The sequence below is a fragment of the Camelus bactrianus genome, chromosome 6 (assembly GCF_048773025.1).
Source record: "Camelus bactrianus isolate YW-2024 breed Bactrian camel chromosome 6, ASM4877302v1, whole genome shotgun sequence".
In the NCBI taxonomy this organism is placed as follows: domain Eukaryota; kingdom Metazoa; phylum Chordata; class Mammalia; order Artiodactyla; family Camelidae; genus Camelus; species Camelus bactrianus.
The window spans coordinates 64,870,736-64,887,355 of NC_133544.1; the positions used below are offsets into that span (position 1 = coordinate 64,870,736).

Here is a 16,620-nt window from a genome sequence, read left to right on the forward strand (position 1 = left end):
TTTTGCACGTAAGGAGCACAGTTTTCAATGGTTTTAATGTTTTTATTCTGTGTGAATTTCAATTGATTGATTACTCTCCTCATTCTGATTTCTGTTTTCTTGCTTCCTTTCCTGCTTAGTAATCTTTGATTCAATGTCAGATGTTGTGAAATTTACCTTGTACATTTACCTTGTATGGTTATTTTTGTATTTCTATAACCCTTCTTGAACATTTTTCTGGGATACACATAAGCTATTTGGAATCATGTTTTGATTTGCTAGGCAGGTACAGAGCGGTAACAGTCTAGGGCTAATTATTTCTCACTACTGAGGCAAAACCTTCCTGAGTACCTTACCTAATGCTCCATGAATTTCGACTTTTTCCAGCCTGGCTAGTAGGAGTAGGCACTATTCCCTCTGATCCTTTCAGGTTGCTCTTTCCCAGCCTCGGGTGATTTTCTCCCACACATGTGATAAAACAATACTCTGTGAATACTTGAGGGGAACCCTTTGTAGATCTCCAAGTTTCTGTCTTGAAGCAGCTGTCTCATTCCTGGTACTTTGTCTTATGAATTAATGTTCCTTTGGTCTTCTGATTTCCTCAATTCCCTCTCCTCCACTCAGGTAGTCTTCTGTCTCTTCCTGAGTTGGCTGCTCCTTCACTTTTGCCTGAAATCTCTCTCAAGACAGTAAGTTGAGTGAATTGCACAGCTTACCAGACTCCTGTCTCTCAAGATCAGGGTGTTTTACTGCCTGATGTTAAGGGTCTTAAAAACAACTTTTCCAACATTTTGTCAGTTTTTTAAAAATGTTTCAGGTAGGAGGGTAAATTATGTCTACTTTACTTCATCTCAACTGGAAGATTATTTTAGTCCTTTTAAAAAATTATTTTAACACCAAGTCTAAAGTAAACAAGCTGCCTACAAATTTTGGAGCTAGGCGAACTGTCCTTGCTTCTAGGGAGAAAACAGATACATCATAGCAGAATTGCACTCCTGATGGGAGTCTGCACTTAGTGATTCACAAGCTAACAAACTCATGAGTTGACTGCAGATTTCACAGGACATAAGAATACTTTCTTAAGGCATAAACTGGCATTTTGGTTTTATTGCTGCAGAATATTAGAAAAGAAAGAGAAATTCATTATTTCTGTAACACAAGAAGTTGTGTGTAACATGAGACTTTTGGGTCTTGATGGCTCAAAGGTACTTTCATGGCTTTAGTGTTTATTTTAACTTTTTAGCTATCTGAAAGGTGAGAATGAAAAACCAGTATGTTCAATATTCAGATAATACATAACAGAAAGAGTAACTGTGATTATGCTATGAACGTTCTGTTTTACTAGGACAAATTCAGAAGATTTGACTTTTCTAATTATCTAACAAAGGTGGAAGACACCTAAAATAATAACAGGTAAATTTTGCTGCCACCCTTGAGAGGTGGGGTTTTCGTGCAGATACGCTGGATTGAAGCAAGTAATTCACACTTCTCTTGCACCCGAGTTTGAGAAGCAATTTCATACTGCACATATTTTTAAAGCATTTCTTTCCAGGCTGTTGTTGGTTTTAATTTATTTTGGTGTCTTTTGCCATTAGAGATTATTATTGTGTAATTTGCTTTGGGTGCAGTTTCTGAGAACTCTTGTACATGGGTGTGTTCAGTCTATGTGTGTGTAATCAAGTCTTTCAATAATTTTCTTTATGCCTGTCTTCTATTTTTGCTTAATCAAGGCACCCCTTAGCTAATTCTAAAATTATGAAAAATACTCTACTGTATTGTATCAATATCCTTAATGTTGTTGTCTAAATATTACTTTGATACCTAGTCCAACATACACTGGGGGGCAGGGTGTGTGTGAGTGTGTATTGTATATGGAATGAAAAATAGAATCTATGTTATTTTTTTCCCTTGATATCGAGTCCATTGTCTCACAGGAGTTATTTTCCTTTTCCCAAAAAAATTTTTTGAGATACTCTATCCTAAAATATTGCCTACTTCTATTTTCTGACTATTACTAATCTCTGAGAAGGACCAAACTATGAAATCAAACAAACCTATGGCCATATCTTGGATATCTTGTCTATACTTTCTAAACTCATGTTGACATTACAGAAAAAATACCAGATAACAATTCAAGAAATTTTAAAAATTTTTTGTAGAATCATTAAAAAAAAAAAAAAAAAAAAAAGCTAGATAGAGCATGACCAAGTATAAATGTGGAGGAAAAGGTAATCAGTTGAGGAGAGAATTCTGTCATCTGAGACTTGGGTGTGACTCCAAGTTAGCAAAATAAGGTGTCAAAAATACTCTACATTTGTGCTCTGAAGGTTAATTTCCAATGACTGGGTAACTCTTATTTTGTGTTGTGTATTCTATGCACCTCTGTAAGTTCAGATGCTCAAGTTTTCACAATCACCCCCAAGGGGAAGATGTGACTTGAGCAAATATGTGGGTTTCAGTGAACCCACTGATCCTCTTATGACCCAGAAGGATCACATTGTTTCCCAGAGTTTCTCAAACTGACACCATTCTCAGTTTGGTTATCGGTGTGAAGGTCTGAAGCAATAAATATTGCATAAATATTGCAAAATATTAAAAGCTTGTTAAAAAGTATAAATTGGAGACTGGTTAAAGCTGAGATTTTTTTCTTGCTGAATTGAATGAAGAGATACTCTGAGATTTATTCACAAAGGTAGGTCTACTTCTAAGGACTGAGTTTTTAGAATCTCTTTTTGCTCAACCATTCAAACTAAGGAACTGACATTTCCTGATGCTGATAAAAAGTGAGACTTCCCAGATATCAAAATGTGGCATTCTGAGAAATTGGCACATAATATTTAAGCACATGCCCAAACCAGATTTTAAACATCCGTTTCTTAAGTGACACTTCTTCAGAGTTACTTAACTTTGAGAAATAGACAACTTTAAAGGGAACAATAAAAAATAAACCATTCCAAAATAACAGTTCAATAAGGTTTGGTTTTGTTCCCCCCACACCCCTCACATGCAATCTGTATTTCCATTAGTTGGGACCACATTGCAGATGCAGTTCAGTGTTTCGATTTTTTCCCCAGCCGTTTATCATGCACACTTGCTACTTCTGCATTTGGCGTCCATTCCTTCTTTTGTGTTGTAGGGAACAACCCTCCTGTCAGCAATTGGAATTCTACTGGGGTTTTAATTGTGTGGTTTTGCCTTTACCTCTCAAAGAAGGACATGAGCCTCAGGTGGGCCAATCAGAGGAGCTCACATTCCTGGATTTAGTCACACGACAGAAACAAGGCCAATCAGAAAAGGTATTCTCTATGTTGGACGAGAGTGGGAGAGGCTGGCACTTCTTACAGTGACCCTAAATATAGCCTGTAAAGGTGAGGATGAATTTCTCTGTCATTACTTGGAGAGACCCTGCCTGAGAATGAAGGTAGTGTAGAAAACAGAGTGGGAGACAGAAAACGAGTGTCTGGTGGATTGAATTTCTTCATCCTGTGGTGCTTCCTGGATATCTGTCCTCTGTGAGTCAATGCACTTCCTCCTGTGTTTCAGTTAATTTGTTTGGTACTTCTGTCCCTTGTAACCAGATAGTCCCACTGCTCTAACATTACAGATATTCTGTACCTCTAAAATTTCATCGATTCATATATTTGTAAGTTCTGAAAGATAATCCACTCTAAGAATATATAATTCTCTTGTTCTCTGGATGAGAATACTGATGATGTCAGCTATTAGCTCCTCCTGCAGTGGTTATTATTGTTGGGGTGTTTTGTCATTTCTATGACCATATCAGCCTCGTGATTTTTGGTCATTTATATTTTTAAATTTCAAATGTTTGTTCCTATGAAGTAAAACTTGCTGTCCATATTTCTATATAACTTATTGCTACTTTGAATTCTATTAAAAATCGGGGGTTGAGGGGCAGTGAAGAATCAACTTTTTAAGCTTTTTATTTTACTTGCCAAATTCTTCACTGTAATCAGAAATACCTGATTCCCCACCTTATCACACTCTCACCAGCACTGAGTTTGGAAAGTACAACCATTATTACTGCTTTGAAAGACACAATTTCAGTTTTTCTTTTGTGATTGAGGCTATATAATTATATGTTTGTTGTCCATTGATGCCTCATTGTAAGAGCAGTTTAAAAAATCCAGCTTCTCCTTTTTTGAACAATTTACTCTAAAAAGACCTTTTAATAACCCCTCTGACATATATATTCATGAACCTAAGGAGCTTTGACTCATCTGTTTTTTTTAAGTCTGGTGAAACAGAGTCCTGACCTGGGACTCAAGACTTGCATTTTATGAGGAGAGGCTCCAGACAAACAGCCTCTCTCAGGCCCTTCCCAGCTTATAAATCTGAGCTGCCCTAACCTTGAAGCAAGTTTAAAAGCAGACAGGAGAAGTAGAACTCCAACAGGTATCTGGACACCCATATTCAAAGCAGCACTATTCACAATAGCCTAAGGGTCAAAACAGTTCATCTCAATCTTTTTCCAGAAACATTTACTGAAAATGAGGGGGGAGGGGAATTTTTTTTGATCCTCAAGTACATTTTCATGTATTCTGAGAAAAAGCTTCTCAAAATTTCATGGGCTAAGAATCACCTTGGGGATTTGTTTAAAGTGCGGAACACTGGGTGCCTTCACAGAGACTTTGATGAATAAGGTCAGAGGGAAAACCAAGGAGTCCGTGAACCACAGGTAGGCCGGTTCTGCTGCGTGAGGTTACCAGGCAAAAACGTCGGAAACACTGCATGAGTCTGTGTCACACTATCTATTGTGTATTCTCTGTCTCTGTCTCTGTCTCTGTCTCTGTCCCTGTCCCTGTCTGTCTGTCTGTGTCTTTCACTGTTGCTCATTTACAGTTAATCCCCATGCCTACACTCTGCCCCAGGCAACCACTGACCTACTTTCTGTGCTGTCCCTGTACTGAACTTTGGAATAGGAAGCAGAGTGAATGTGGATTGCTTTTTAACATGTTAAAATGTTTTATAAAATGATAATAAGTAAGAGCACATTGTTGGCACATGAATAGATAAACTGGGCATCAAAACACACTAGATCATTCAGAAAAAGAATTATTTAATATCTAAAGGTAACATTTTTTAGGATTTTGTTTGTTTTGCTAGATGAGAGGATTTCTTTATTTTGACAGTCGTAAAGTCTTTTACAAACATATGAGAAATGAAATCAGCCATTTTTTCTCCAGCCTCCTTTTCTAACAAAAAGATGATCAAATATATGAGATTGAAGAACAACCACTAAAAACCTTATTTGTTGGGGGGGAGGATATAGCTCCTTGGTAGAATGCATGCTTAGCATGCACGGGGTCTTGAGTTCAATCCCTGGCACCCCCATTAAGTAAATAAATGAATAAACCTAATTACCTGCCCTCTCAAAAAATTAAAAAAAAAAAAAAAACCTAATTTGTGACTTAAAGTTACAATTCATGGAGTTTTAATTTTTGATGTGTATGAAGAAAGTTGCTACATATTTCATTCTCACTTTGTAAAGTAACTTTAAATTCAAAGTGAGAGAATGAATTTTATTCCCCGGATAATTGGTACTGAGATTACATATAAATCATGTAACAACAACAACAAAAAAAAAAACCATCTCTCACTATACTTCAAAATAAATTTCAGATGGATGAAAGATTTAAATTTTCAAAAATCCAGAAGTCATTAGATGGAGTATCACTGAGAATGTATATACTTTGGGGTGAACAAGGATGTTAAGAAGTCTGAAACCACAAACCAAGTTGAATTCAGAGAGAAAAGACTAAGAGGTGTGAGGAAGCCAAACAAAGAGGTGTCTTGGGCAGGACTCGGGCATGTCCTCGGCTGGTTACAAGGGCTACAGGAGCCTGAACCCGGCCGTCCATGCCCACGCTGTCCTGTTCTCTCCAGCCCGAGGTGGCTCAGAGACCCCAGATTCCCATTTCTGGGAATGTGTGCTGAGCTCCCTGGACTGTCACTATGGGATCACTCTTTTCAAGAGACTCCCTGGAGGAGACTGAGGAGAGTGAAAGCAGGGTTGGGAGGAATGGCTTATGGACATGGTCCCACCACGATGCCCAGGCTCACATCCCCACTTCACAGCACTGCTGTCCTTCTTGGCCCGTTGTCTGCTTTCCTACCTTCAGCTATTCTCTCCGCTCTCTGATTTGTGCCCTGACATCTACCTTTCTGTTACTCCACCATTCTCTGACCTTTTGTACTCGCATAGCTACAAACGTGGATCCAGCCTGGACTCAGAGCCTCTCCATCTCCATCTCCATCTGGGTCAGGGTCTCTGGGTCATCAGCACTACAGAATCACTCAGGCTGCCTCAGGGAGGATTTTTCTCACACCAAGAGCACAGTGGAGGAAGAAAAAACTGGAAAATTTCTTCTGCAACACAGCCAGGCTTCCCAGGATGGGGACCGTTTTGTTACAGCTACACTCTGGTGGCTCAAAGACCATTCTAGTACTGGCCACTTTGGCAGTCTCCCTGCTTCTGCTAGTCTCCCCTCAGTGAGTTACAGAGACAGCCCATCAATGGCGTACAATCTGGCCTCAGCTGGAGAAAGAGGGACTGGACTGATGGAAGCCATAAAACAGTGATTAAGAACAGAGACCGGGAAATCAGGCTGACTTGTGACCAGCTTTGAACCAGGATTCTGACAGACCTAAAGGGAGATTTTAAGCAACGTTCCTTCACAGAGAGATACCAATTACAATCAAAACAAAAACAGTACTAAAACAATACCCTTATCACAAGGGCATCTAGATGGTGAGGCGGATAACGGGGTAAGTGCTCAGCATAGTGCCAGGCACATAGTTGCACGTGTTGCTAGCCATTGTTATTTGTTAGTTTTATTTTAGGGTGACCTCAGAAAGGTACCACCTCAGCTGCTCAACCTCGTTCTTCTCTTTTCCTCTTCCAAGCTCTTGCTCTCGAAGAGGAGGTCAGGATGCCCAGTTTCGGGATCTCTCCAGCCCAGTCCTTAAAACGTGCACTCCCTGAAGCAGAGAGCACACAAGGACTGAGCGAGGCAAGGCGGCCACGGGCAAAGATGGGCTGGAAGCCTGCTCTCTGCTGCCCCTCAGGTGCTCGCCTTTGTGTGGGAAGGAAGCCTCCTTGGAGAACTAATGGTTAACAGTCAGGTTTGGAACAGAAACGAAAAATGATAAACCAGCCCAGGAGACGTCTATGAAAGACGACCCTTTCCACTAAAGAGCAGACTGTGTGCTGATGTCTAGCAAGGGGGCAAAGTTCCTGGGACAACGCTTACTACTGCTCAGGCTCTTGTAAGGAAAGTTAAAAAAAAAAAATCATTGAACGGAATTACCGTGAGACATAATAATAATGTGCTTCATCAATATGTACCTCATTTAATATTTCCATTTCTTTTTCAAGTTATTAATGTTGTAAGTTATCTCCCCAGTTTTCCTTTTTGAGTAGCAAGGACATTGCTCCTACTGACTGAAGGTACCAGTGCAGCCTACTGCGGGGTGAGCAGACGCGGAAGTGCACACAGAGGGCAAGTGAGGTGACGAGTGCCTCTCTGATGAGGAGGTTACCATATTGCAGATAGCTGCACAGGGTGGGAAGCATTTAGGGATATGAAAACCTGATCGTAGCAGAAACCATAAAATCTAACGATCGGGGAAAAAAAAGAACGGGGGAAAAGCACTGAAGGTAGGTGACGCACCTTAGCAGAAGAGGAGGCAGAGGAGATTGCAAAATGGACTGAGCAGTCCCAGGCAATGAGGTGCTGGGAAAAGTACGTACACGAAGAAGCACAGCACACGGGGTTTGTCTGACACTCTGGACCTTGCCTGATGCCTTCTCCAAGGGCAGTGATGGTCACAGGTGAGCATGAGGAGAAAGTCACAAGATGAAGACTTTCCCTCATCATGGCAGGAGCTTAATGAGGGGAGATGGGATCCCTCACGCTTTCCCCAGTGCAAGTTCTTAACTCCAGGAAGGGAACAGACACGTTTCCTCCGGAGGGAGGGAACACCTGAGCCTCCTGTCTGCCTGTCCCCCTCTCTCCCTGCAGCAGTCTTGACCACTGGTCCTCCTCCACCCTTCCCTCCTGCTCTTCATCTTTCTGGCTCTCTTCCTCATTCCTTCCTTGTTTCTGTCTCTCTCCTTCCCTTTCTCCTTTTCTCTCCCTTCTTCCTTCATTTTTCCCTCTCTTATCCACAGTCTTCTAGACTGACTAGAGGCTTCGGAAGGTCACCTTTTCATAAATAGTTTAGGGATATTTAAACAGATTTTGAGTTGTCCATTTTTTTTAAATCTGGCAATCCTCATTATTTTTTTATTGAGTTATAGTCAGTTTGAGTTGGACATTTTTAAATGGTCCAGAGTATTAGAGCTCAGAGCAGCAGGAGGTGGTCGAAATGGGCCCTGCCCAGGACGAGAAGCACACAGGGGATCACAGTAGAACCTAACTCCTGACCTCTTGTGTTCCCTTCAGGAAAATATGTGGACTCGGATCCGTGCACAGCCCCTGCTTCTGCTGTTCCTGCTGCTGAAGCCACTGCAGTTCCAATGGATAAATGACCCTCAATTTCCAGCAGACAAACTTGAAGAATTTGAAGATTATTTAGAATACTTATTTGGTACAGGACCTACCAGACCACCTACCAAAGAAACATTCAAAAACCGTGTCATTGTTGATCAGGAAAGACCATTATATGATCCAGACTATTGTACTGAAGAAATAAAAATGAAAAATGTTCACAAAAAGTTACTTTGCGTTAAAGAACACTTTTTCCTCCAAACAACTTATGAGGACATGCAACAGATCTGTCTCGATATGTTTGTGCCCTGTAAGAATGGAGTGAAGAGATGTCACAGGAGCAAGCAGCTAGTCCAAGGAGTGCATTGTGTCTTACAAAGTGGGTATAGGATGCCAGAATGTGTGTACGAATCTTCTTACACGGCAGGCAATGTCCTTCTCACTTGTGAATGGCAAAATGATATTGATGATCTTTTTCCTGCTAATGTAAATGATATTGAAAAAATACCTAGCATAAACCTTCTTTCCAAAAGGAATCTATCTTACACCCACCGTTCCAGAAGAGTATTCCCCAAGAGATTAGCAGGAGAGGCTAGGACCCTATCCTGACTGATCCTTACAGGTTCAAAGTGAGAATGGGAATTTTGGTCCCATTCCTTTTAATCACCCGTTTTAGCCTCCCTTTCCCCCCAACACCATGCAAAGGCAAGGTGGCCTAGGTGAACAGATGGTGCTCTGAGGTGTGGTTTCAAGCAACTCACCCAATTTGGTACTTGTGGAATATGTTATGAGGATGAACCCCTGCAGGGAAAGGATGACCAGCACCAAGAGCAAGAGGAAATGGTTGCCTGCCGTGTGCTCCAAAGTTGTATTCCTGTGAGCCCCTAGTTCAGTAGAAATAATAAAGTGCATTGACCCAGCGAAGTGTCTCTGCTATGGTTATGTGGGGTTTCTGGGTTTGGGCTTAGCCTTCTCTGCGGCACAATTTGCACCAGAAAGAATTTGGAGCCCCCTGAGAAGTTGTGAGATTCATCTTTCTAGTGCTGTATTTGTGGATATTCGCCTTGTTTTATTCTGTCCGTACAACACAATGCTCGTGGGAACATGAGGGTGTAGATTCTAATAGAAGGCATCTCAGGATAGATACCTAAATATTCAGAATAGTAAACTCCCCAAAGTACTTTCCAATTCTCCAACGCTACATTGCTGGAGGCCCAAATCTGTGCTTTAGCTTGGACATCACTCTTCTCAAATCTGCAAACAATTCCTCACTTTCCGGCATAGTCACCTGTATTCACAATTCCTTTTCCTCACTTTCCTGCCAATGTGGCTTTATCTGAGGATATTCCACTTCCAAAAAAGGCTGGAGAATCAGTATGATCAAAGAAATCAGTGTGTCCACTTTAGGTAATAATCTGTCTCTCTTTGTAAAATTCCTCAATATCTTTTTCCCATTATTCCCTATCACTTACTGAAAATGGGCTAAGGAGGAGTGATGGGGATGGGGGGCAGAGCGCCTATCACTCTGGCACATTTCATCACCATCCTATCTGTGCATCTCCTCCCAATTCAGTCTCCTTGTCTTCAGACTCAGCGCTAAGGTCCAACTGAGCAATTGGTTGATGTCCTTAAGGGCTTAGGGCCAACGGCTGCCAGACCCCATGTCAGTGACTCGGGAAAGGACACTAGAAAATCAAGCCTGGAGACATCACTCTTCACATGGTGACTCATGGCTTTTCATTGTCATGGCTGAGTGAATGAGGACCCCATCAAACTTCTGAGAATCTCCATGACCCTCTCTAAGCAGCCAACCTTCTGGACATCAGCTGAAGAAGATCTGCACTTAGGCTAGACTGCCTCTGTGCTGTGGACCATCTGGTCCGGGCCATGTTTATCTCATCTACCTTGGGGTTACACAACACAGAATAAATAGATTTGTGAGACTATGGTATACTACAATAACATAAGAATGTTTTGTTAAGGCATAATTTGACATTTTACTTTTATTGCTGCAGAATTTTGGAAAAGAAAGAAATGATTTCTGTAAGACAAAAAAGTTTTCTGTAACATGAGACTTTGGGGTCTTTAAGGCTGAAAGGTATGTTCAAGGCTTTTGTGTTCAATTTTAAATTTTTTAGCTATCTGATAAGTGAGAGCAAAAAAATCACTATGTTCAGTATTCAGATAATTTATAACAGAAAGAGGAACTGTGATGATGCCAATCATCACCCACACACAAAAAATGAACTTTCTGGTTTACTAGGACAAATTCAGAAAATTTGATTTTTCCAATTAAAGAACAAAGGTGGAAGACACGTAAAATAATAGGTAAGTTTTGCTGCTGCCACCTTTGAGAGTTGGGGATTTAATGCATATTGGATGTAGAAAAAAAATTCACTCTTTTCTTGCACCTGAGTTTGAGAAGCAATTTCATATTGGATATATTTTCATATTTCTTTCAAGCTGTAGTTGGTTTTTGAAATTTATTTTTGGTGTCTTTTTCCATGAGAGATTATTATGAATATAGACATGATGGCTGAAGCCAGAGCAGCCATCCTGGACCCTGACATATGAAGTCACAATCTCTGTTTGGTAGAGCAAAAGAATAGAAAAGGCCTGGTATCTTACACCATGGAGCACCATACTGGAGCTGAACTGCAGTTCCCTGCAGACTCCCTGGACTGCAGAAAAAAAAATATGAGAGAGAAATAAACATGTATCTAACTGATTTCAGCCACTGCTATTTGAAGTTTTCGTCACTGTCAAACCAATTCTAATTAGTGCATTCAGGAATTGGGAAGGGGACACAAAATCATGCGAGACATAGGTGGTTACTATTAAATGATCCTGTCAATAACCCCGATTGACAAGGGCTGAGGATATTTAGGTTGCCTAAGTCTAGGCCTGGTGTCGTTTTTAAAAATTACCTGTAATAATATCCTTCTAACACAGAAGCACAACAGAGACACTGTGATGGGGAAATTCTTCCTTTAGACTGTCCATTCCCCACACTTGACCTCAAACACTCTGGCACAGAAGAGCAACAAAAGAAAACTCAAACATAAAGATTAGTAGGAACAACTCTTAGGCTGGGAATCACAGTTAGGGTACATTACCAACTTATTTACAAGGGTGGAAGTCCACAGAAATTCTTTACCCTTCATTAGCCTCCGATGATTCTTTTTTTTCTTTTCCCTAATTTTTTTTTTGAGGGGTGGAGGTAATTAGGTTTATCTGTTTATTTATTACTTTTGGTGGAGGTACTGGGGATTGAACCTAGGATCTTGTGTATGCTAGGCATGCACTCTACCACTGAGCTATATCCTCCCCTATCAGATGATTCTTCTAAATTTTGAGACTACTGCAGGTGGAAGTGAGGCTTTTTGGTCAACCTTTCATCTCTCTAAGCCCCAAGCCATGACCCAAACTGAGATTCCCCGTGCTCTGCATCTTCCACATCCATCTCATAACTGATAACCACAGGTTACAAGAAAGTTTTGTGAGATACCTAAAATGTAGTCAGGTATCAACTGACTTTATGAACTGAAGAATAAAATTTCAAGTGACATTTAAAAGCCTAAGGAAGAACTATGGGTTTTAATTTTTTTATATTAACCAACTTAATTCTCACGGTTAAAACCAAAAGAAATTTTGTAATAGGTGTTCTGGAAAAACTGCTTTGAGTGCATCCAAAACCCCACATCAAACCTTACGCCTTCTGTTCCACAATAACCTGATGCTATTGGCACACCCCCGGGGGCTGCTCAGAGATCAGTGTACAGAAAAACCCTAATGATCCTGAGCCTGGAGACTGCCCTGGGAACTTCTGTGTCTAGCTGAGGGCCAAGAAAGTCGGATCGTGACTCTGGACCTTACCGGAGACCTTGAGAAACCCCTGGGGCACAGCAGGGCATGATCAAAGGAGAGCATTGACAGGTTAGAAACACAAATGCAGGAGACACAGAACATTCTGATAATGTATTCCACACGCTATTGACCTTATTTCGACTCATTACTCAAGATATACAGAGGTCAACTGTTATTCCTAAGTGGGAACAGGTACTGATAACAATCATGAAGCAATATATCCAGGCTTCAATAGCCTGTAAGTATAAAATAAGGTTACATTTCCATTAAAAAACAAATTTTAAAGATTTCAGCAGCCCGTGTCTCCAAACAGGAATATAATCTTCCTTTAAGATCCTTGGGTATATTCTGAGGCCCTGGTGGTGCTAACTTTGTGCACTCTCACACTTCAGGTCCTTCCCACTGCTCTCTCTGGAGGGGTCGTGTCCACTGACTGTCCTGTCCAAGGATGTCACAGGCCTGTCTTCACACTGGTGATGCTGCTTCCAACATTGCCCAGCTTCAGGGGAAAGAGCACTGCTTCCTCTTTCTTTTCGGTCTCTCCTTCCCTTATTTGTGATTAGATAGAAATGTCTTTAAATGTTAAAAAAAAAAAAAAAAGACATTAAAAAATACAAACAATAATAAGATATGTAGATGTTAACATCCTTGCATAAGCAAATAATTGTCTGATTTGTAGTTGTCACTAAGATGTACATTTATGTTTTGTGTACTTTTCTCTAACTATATTATACTTCAATTTTAATATATTTAATTTTTTTCTGTATCAAAGCAGAATTACATTTAAAACCCAATATACATTGGCAAATTTTCTCCCCAAAAGCTATAGCAATACATACTCTCACGAAGAGTTTCTCAAATCTTTCTAATGTTTATTATCAAATATATCCCATTCTAGTTGATAAAAAATTGTTTGTCTGGTTATTAATGAGGTTAAACATCTCAAATGCTTACTGGTAATTTATTCTTTTCTTCTTATATATATGTATTTTTATTGAAGTATAGTCCGTTTACAATGTTGTGTCAATTTCGGGTGAATAGTTTTTCTTTTGTTTTATGATTTCCTATTCATATACTTTGCATATATTTCCACTGGGTTATTTATGTTTATCTATTGATTTTAGGAGTACTTTACGTACGATGGGCATTAATCCTTCTAGCAGATGCTGCAATTAATTTTTCTATTTGGATATTTCTTTTACAAATTCATTTATGACATCTTTTGTCATCCAGAGGTGTTAAAATTTATACATTGAATTATGACTGATAGTTTGCATCTCCATTAAGATTATAAATACATTTTCCTATATTTTCTGCATTGCTTTTATGTTATGATTTTTAAACATCTTACATTTAAAATGTTTAATTCATATGAAATCTTTTTTAGCGTACAATGCAAGGTAGAAATCCAACTCTACTAATTTTCCCATATGTGTTTACTACTTTGAAATTCCACTATTTCAGCTCCTGGCATGGTAGAGTAGGTGGTTTTACAGCAGCCTTTTGCTATAATAATTGGAAGAGCTGGAAAAAAAAAAGAGTTTTTAGATCTCCTTGAGAGCACCAGAGAGTATAAAGTTAGTGATGAATTGTGGAGCTAAGTTTTAGAAAAGGAGAGAGCTAAACCTGGCATTTGGGGTCACGAGACTTCCCCCTTCAAGGCAATGCCAGTTTCAAAAGTGGCCTACGAGAAGCCAAGAATAGACTTAATCAGAATCACAGGCGTGAGGAAACCAAACTTAAAATTCAAGACTCTGGAATGAGGAGACATCTGGTAACATCCAAGTCTTTAATCAGAATGCTGAGATATCCTAGGAGTAAGAATGAACCAGATATAGACCTACCCTCACAGAGACTAAAGCCAAGCCTTGAAGCCTTAAAAGCCTGATGAATAAGTTCAAAACTAAGATTGCTAATGGTCCAAGCCCTACTTCTTACAAGAAGCCAAAGGAAAACCTCATGGAAGGAAATAACATCTTCCAGACCTCAAAGCATCTTCGCAATTTTTTATATGCCGTGGTCAACATACCATGAAAACAACCCGTATACAAGAGGACAAGTCACGATCGTGAAAGCCAAGAACAAAGAGGCTGGGAAAACAGATGACACCCACATAACCTAAGAAGCAGAGTTATTGGCCAAGTGTTTTAAAATAACCAATATGTCCAAATACATAAAAACATTCCACACACAAATACAGTGTGAAGTCCAGTTCCAGCACCACAATACGACCTCCGAGATGTCCACTCCTGCTGTGCGTGCCCCGCACTGCTGGCCCCCGTGAGGGTGGCGGGAGCAGATGGAGAGTCACTTTGTGATGTCATGGTTTAGGGAACTGTTGACTTTAAGACAGGGAGATTATCCTTGCTGGGCCTGATTTGATTAGGTGACTGGGATCTTCTAAAAGAGGAGGTTTAAAGCTTGCAGGGATTTGATGTGAGGGGATTCTCCACTGCTGGCTTTAAGATGGAGTGGGAACATGGCAGGGAAAGCAGGTAGCCTCAGGTTGCTGGATTTTCTTTATTTTAAGATGAAATATGCTTGTCCAAGGCTACACAATTAGTTCTATTTGTTTGCAAAGTTCATTCTTTTCACAGTCTGAATTGCTTCCGTATCTCTTTGAAGATTGTACTTACAAAACATGAAGTAAAAGGAAAATCACAAAGCAGAAGCTAGAGGATAAAGCCTTAATAATTAATAATTCAAGGCTAAGACCTCGAATTAGTGTATTCTGAGTTATTTGAGAACTATGCTTTTATAAAACAAAACCAGGATGCTGTGAAAAAGTAACAACAGAAAAAGAATAAACACTTGGAAAATAAACATATTAGTGTCAGGAGAAACAAAAGAAACAGCATTAGGGTCAGAAGAGAAAGTCAAAGAAATTTCTGAGAAATTCATTCCAAAATATGAGGAAAGTGTAGAAGAGAGAAGGAAATCCAAGAGATCCAATATCTAATTAACAGAGTTTCAGAAAGAAAAAAGGAAAGTTGAAACCTGAATGAAGTAAATTTCCCAGACCTAAAGATATGAGTTTCTAAATTAAATCCTACCATTACCACCAGCCCTCCTCCCCCAGGGCAGGACCCAATGACTACACTTAACTGTATCAATGCGAACATTGAGAACTCAGTCATAAAGAGACCCTAAAAGTTCGCTAGGGAAATTAAAAAAAAAAACAAAAAAAAACATGATTTACAAAGACTCAAAATGGCATCACGCTTCTCCACAGTAGTGCTAGGTGATGGGAAACTATGAAGCCATGTGTTTTCCCAACTCTGAGGAGAAATTATTGTCAATCCAGAATTCCAAACCCAGGCAAATTATATCCACTCTGAGAATAGAATAAATACATTTTCCAGTGTGCAAGAGCTCACAAAATATACCTCCCAAGCACACCTTCTTGTGAATTTACTTAGCAATAGTCTCCAACAAAGATAAAAAGAAGAGAGTAGACCAAGAAAGAACAGACATGGGATCCAGACAACAGCGATCACAGGATTATAGCTGAAGAACAGACCTACTGGGGCAGAGGCGCTAGGAGAGAAATCTCTGGGGAAAGGCAAGGACTTGATAGGAAACTCAATTTGATTGAGAGGATGGATGAATGTGAATTAAGCATAACGAGATAAAAAAAGACAACAGTAAATTTGAGGGGATACAAAATGTTTTTAAACATTATGGTGTTTCTGGATCTTCAGAAAACATTATTTGCACATTCAAAATAATAGAATTACTTTGTATTGACTTTTAGTGTTAGAGTAAATGAACCTGTCTTAATTTTAATTATAGAATGATATATTAATGTTAACAATCATGACAATGTAAAACAAAGCGCAGGTGACTGAAGCTGGGAGATAGAAAGAGAATGAAGGGAAAGATAAGGATGCTAGTATCCTCATCTTGCAGAATAGAGACTTAAAATGTACAGCGTGTAGATATTAATGTTACCAGGAAAAGGGAAATAAAAATTACCTCGGTTCTTAGTCACCTGAAAAAAAATTTTTGACGAGAGACAAAAAGCGTGATATAAGCAAGATTTTTATTAGTGAAGGAAAAAAAAGTAAAAGATAGTACACGCCCAAGAATTGGGACCGGGCCAATCCAAGAGGAAAATGGCGTCATTCCTTTGTTTTTCTTGTTTTTATATCCTGGTTTCATGATTGATTGATTGATTGACAACTCAGGTTCCCTGCGCTCTGGTTGACTGACAGCTCAGGTTCCTTGTGTTCTGGGTTGTTCCTTTCCTCTTCCTCTCCCCCTC

The 16,620-nt window shown here is 39.7% G+C and overlaps 1 protein-coding gene across 1 annotated transcript; it reads left to right on the forward strand.

Moving 5' to 3' along the window:
• Window positions 1–6,760: 6,760 nt before the first annotated feature.
• Window positions 6,761–9,762, forward strand: RNASE9 (ribonuclease A family member 9 (inactive)). Its single transcript, XM_074364794.1, has one exon. The coding sequence runs from the start codon at window positions 8,451–8,453 to the stop codon at window positions 9,096–9,098; it is 648 nt and encodes a 215-aa protein (XP_074220895.1). The 5' UTR covers window positions 6,761–8,450; the 3' UTR covers window positions 9,099–9,762.
• The last annotated feature ends 6,858 nt before the right edge of the window (window positions 9,763–16,620 follow it).

Bases quoted from the DNA above. Each gene is read 5' to 3' on its own strand.
- RNASE9 (XM_074364794.1), top strand. From the start codon at position 8,451: ATGTGGACTCGGATCCGTGCACAGCCCCTGCTTCTGCTGTTCCTGCTG.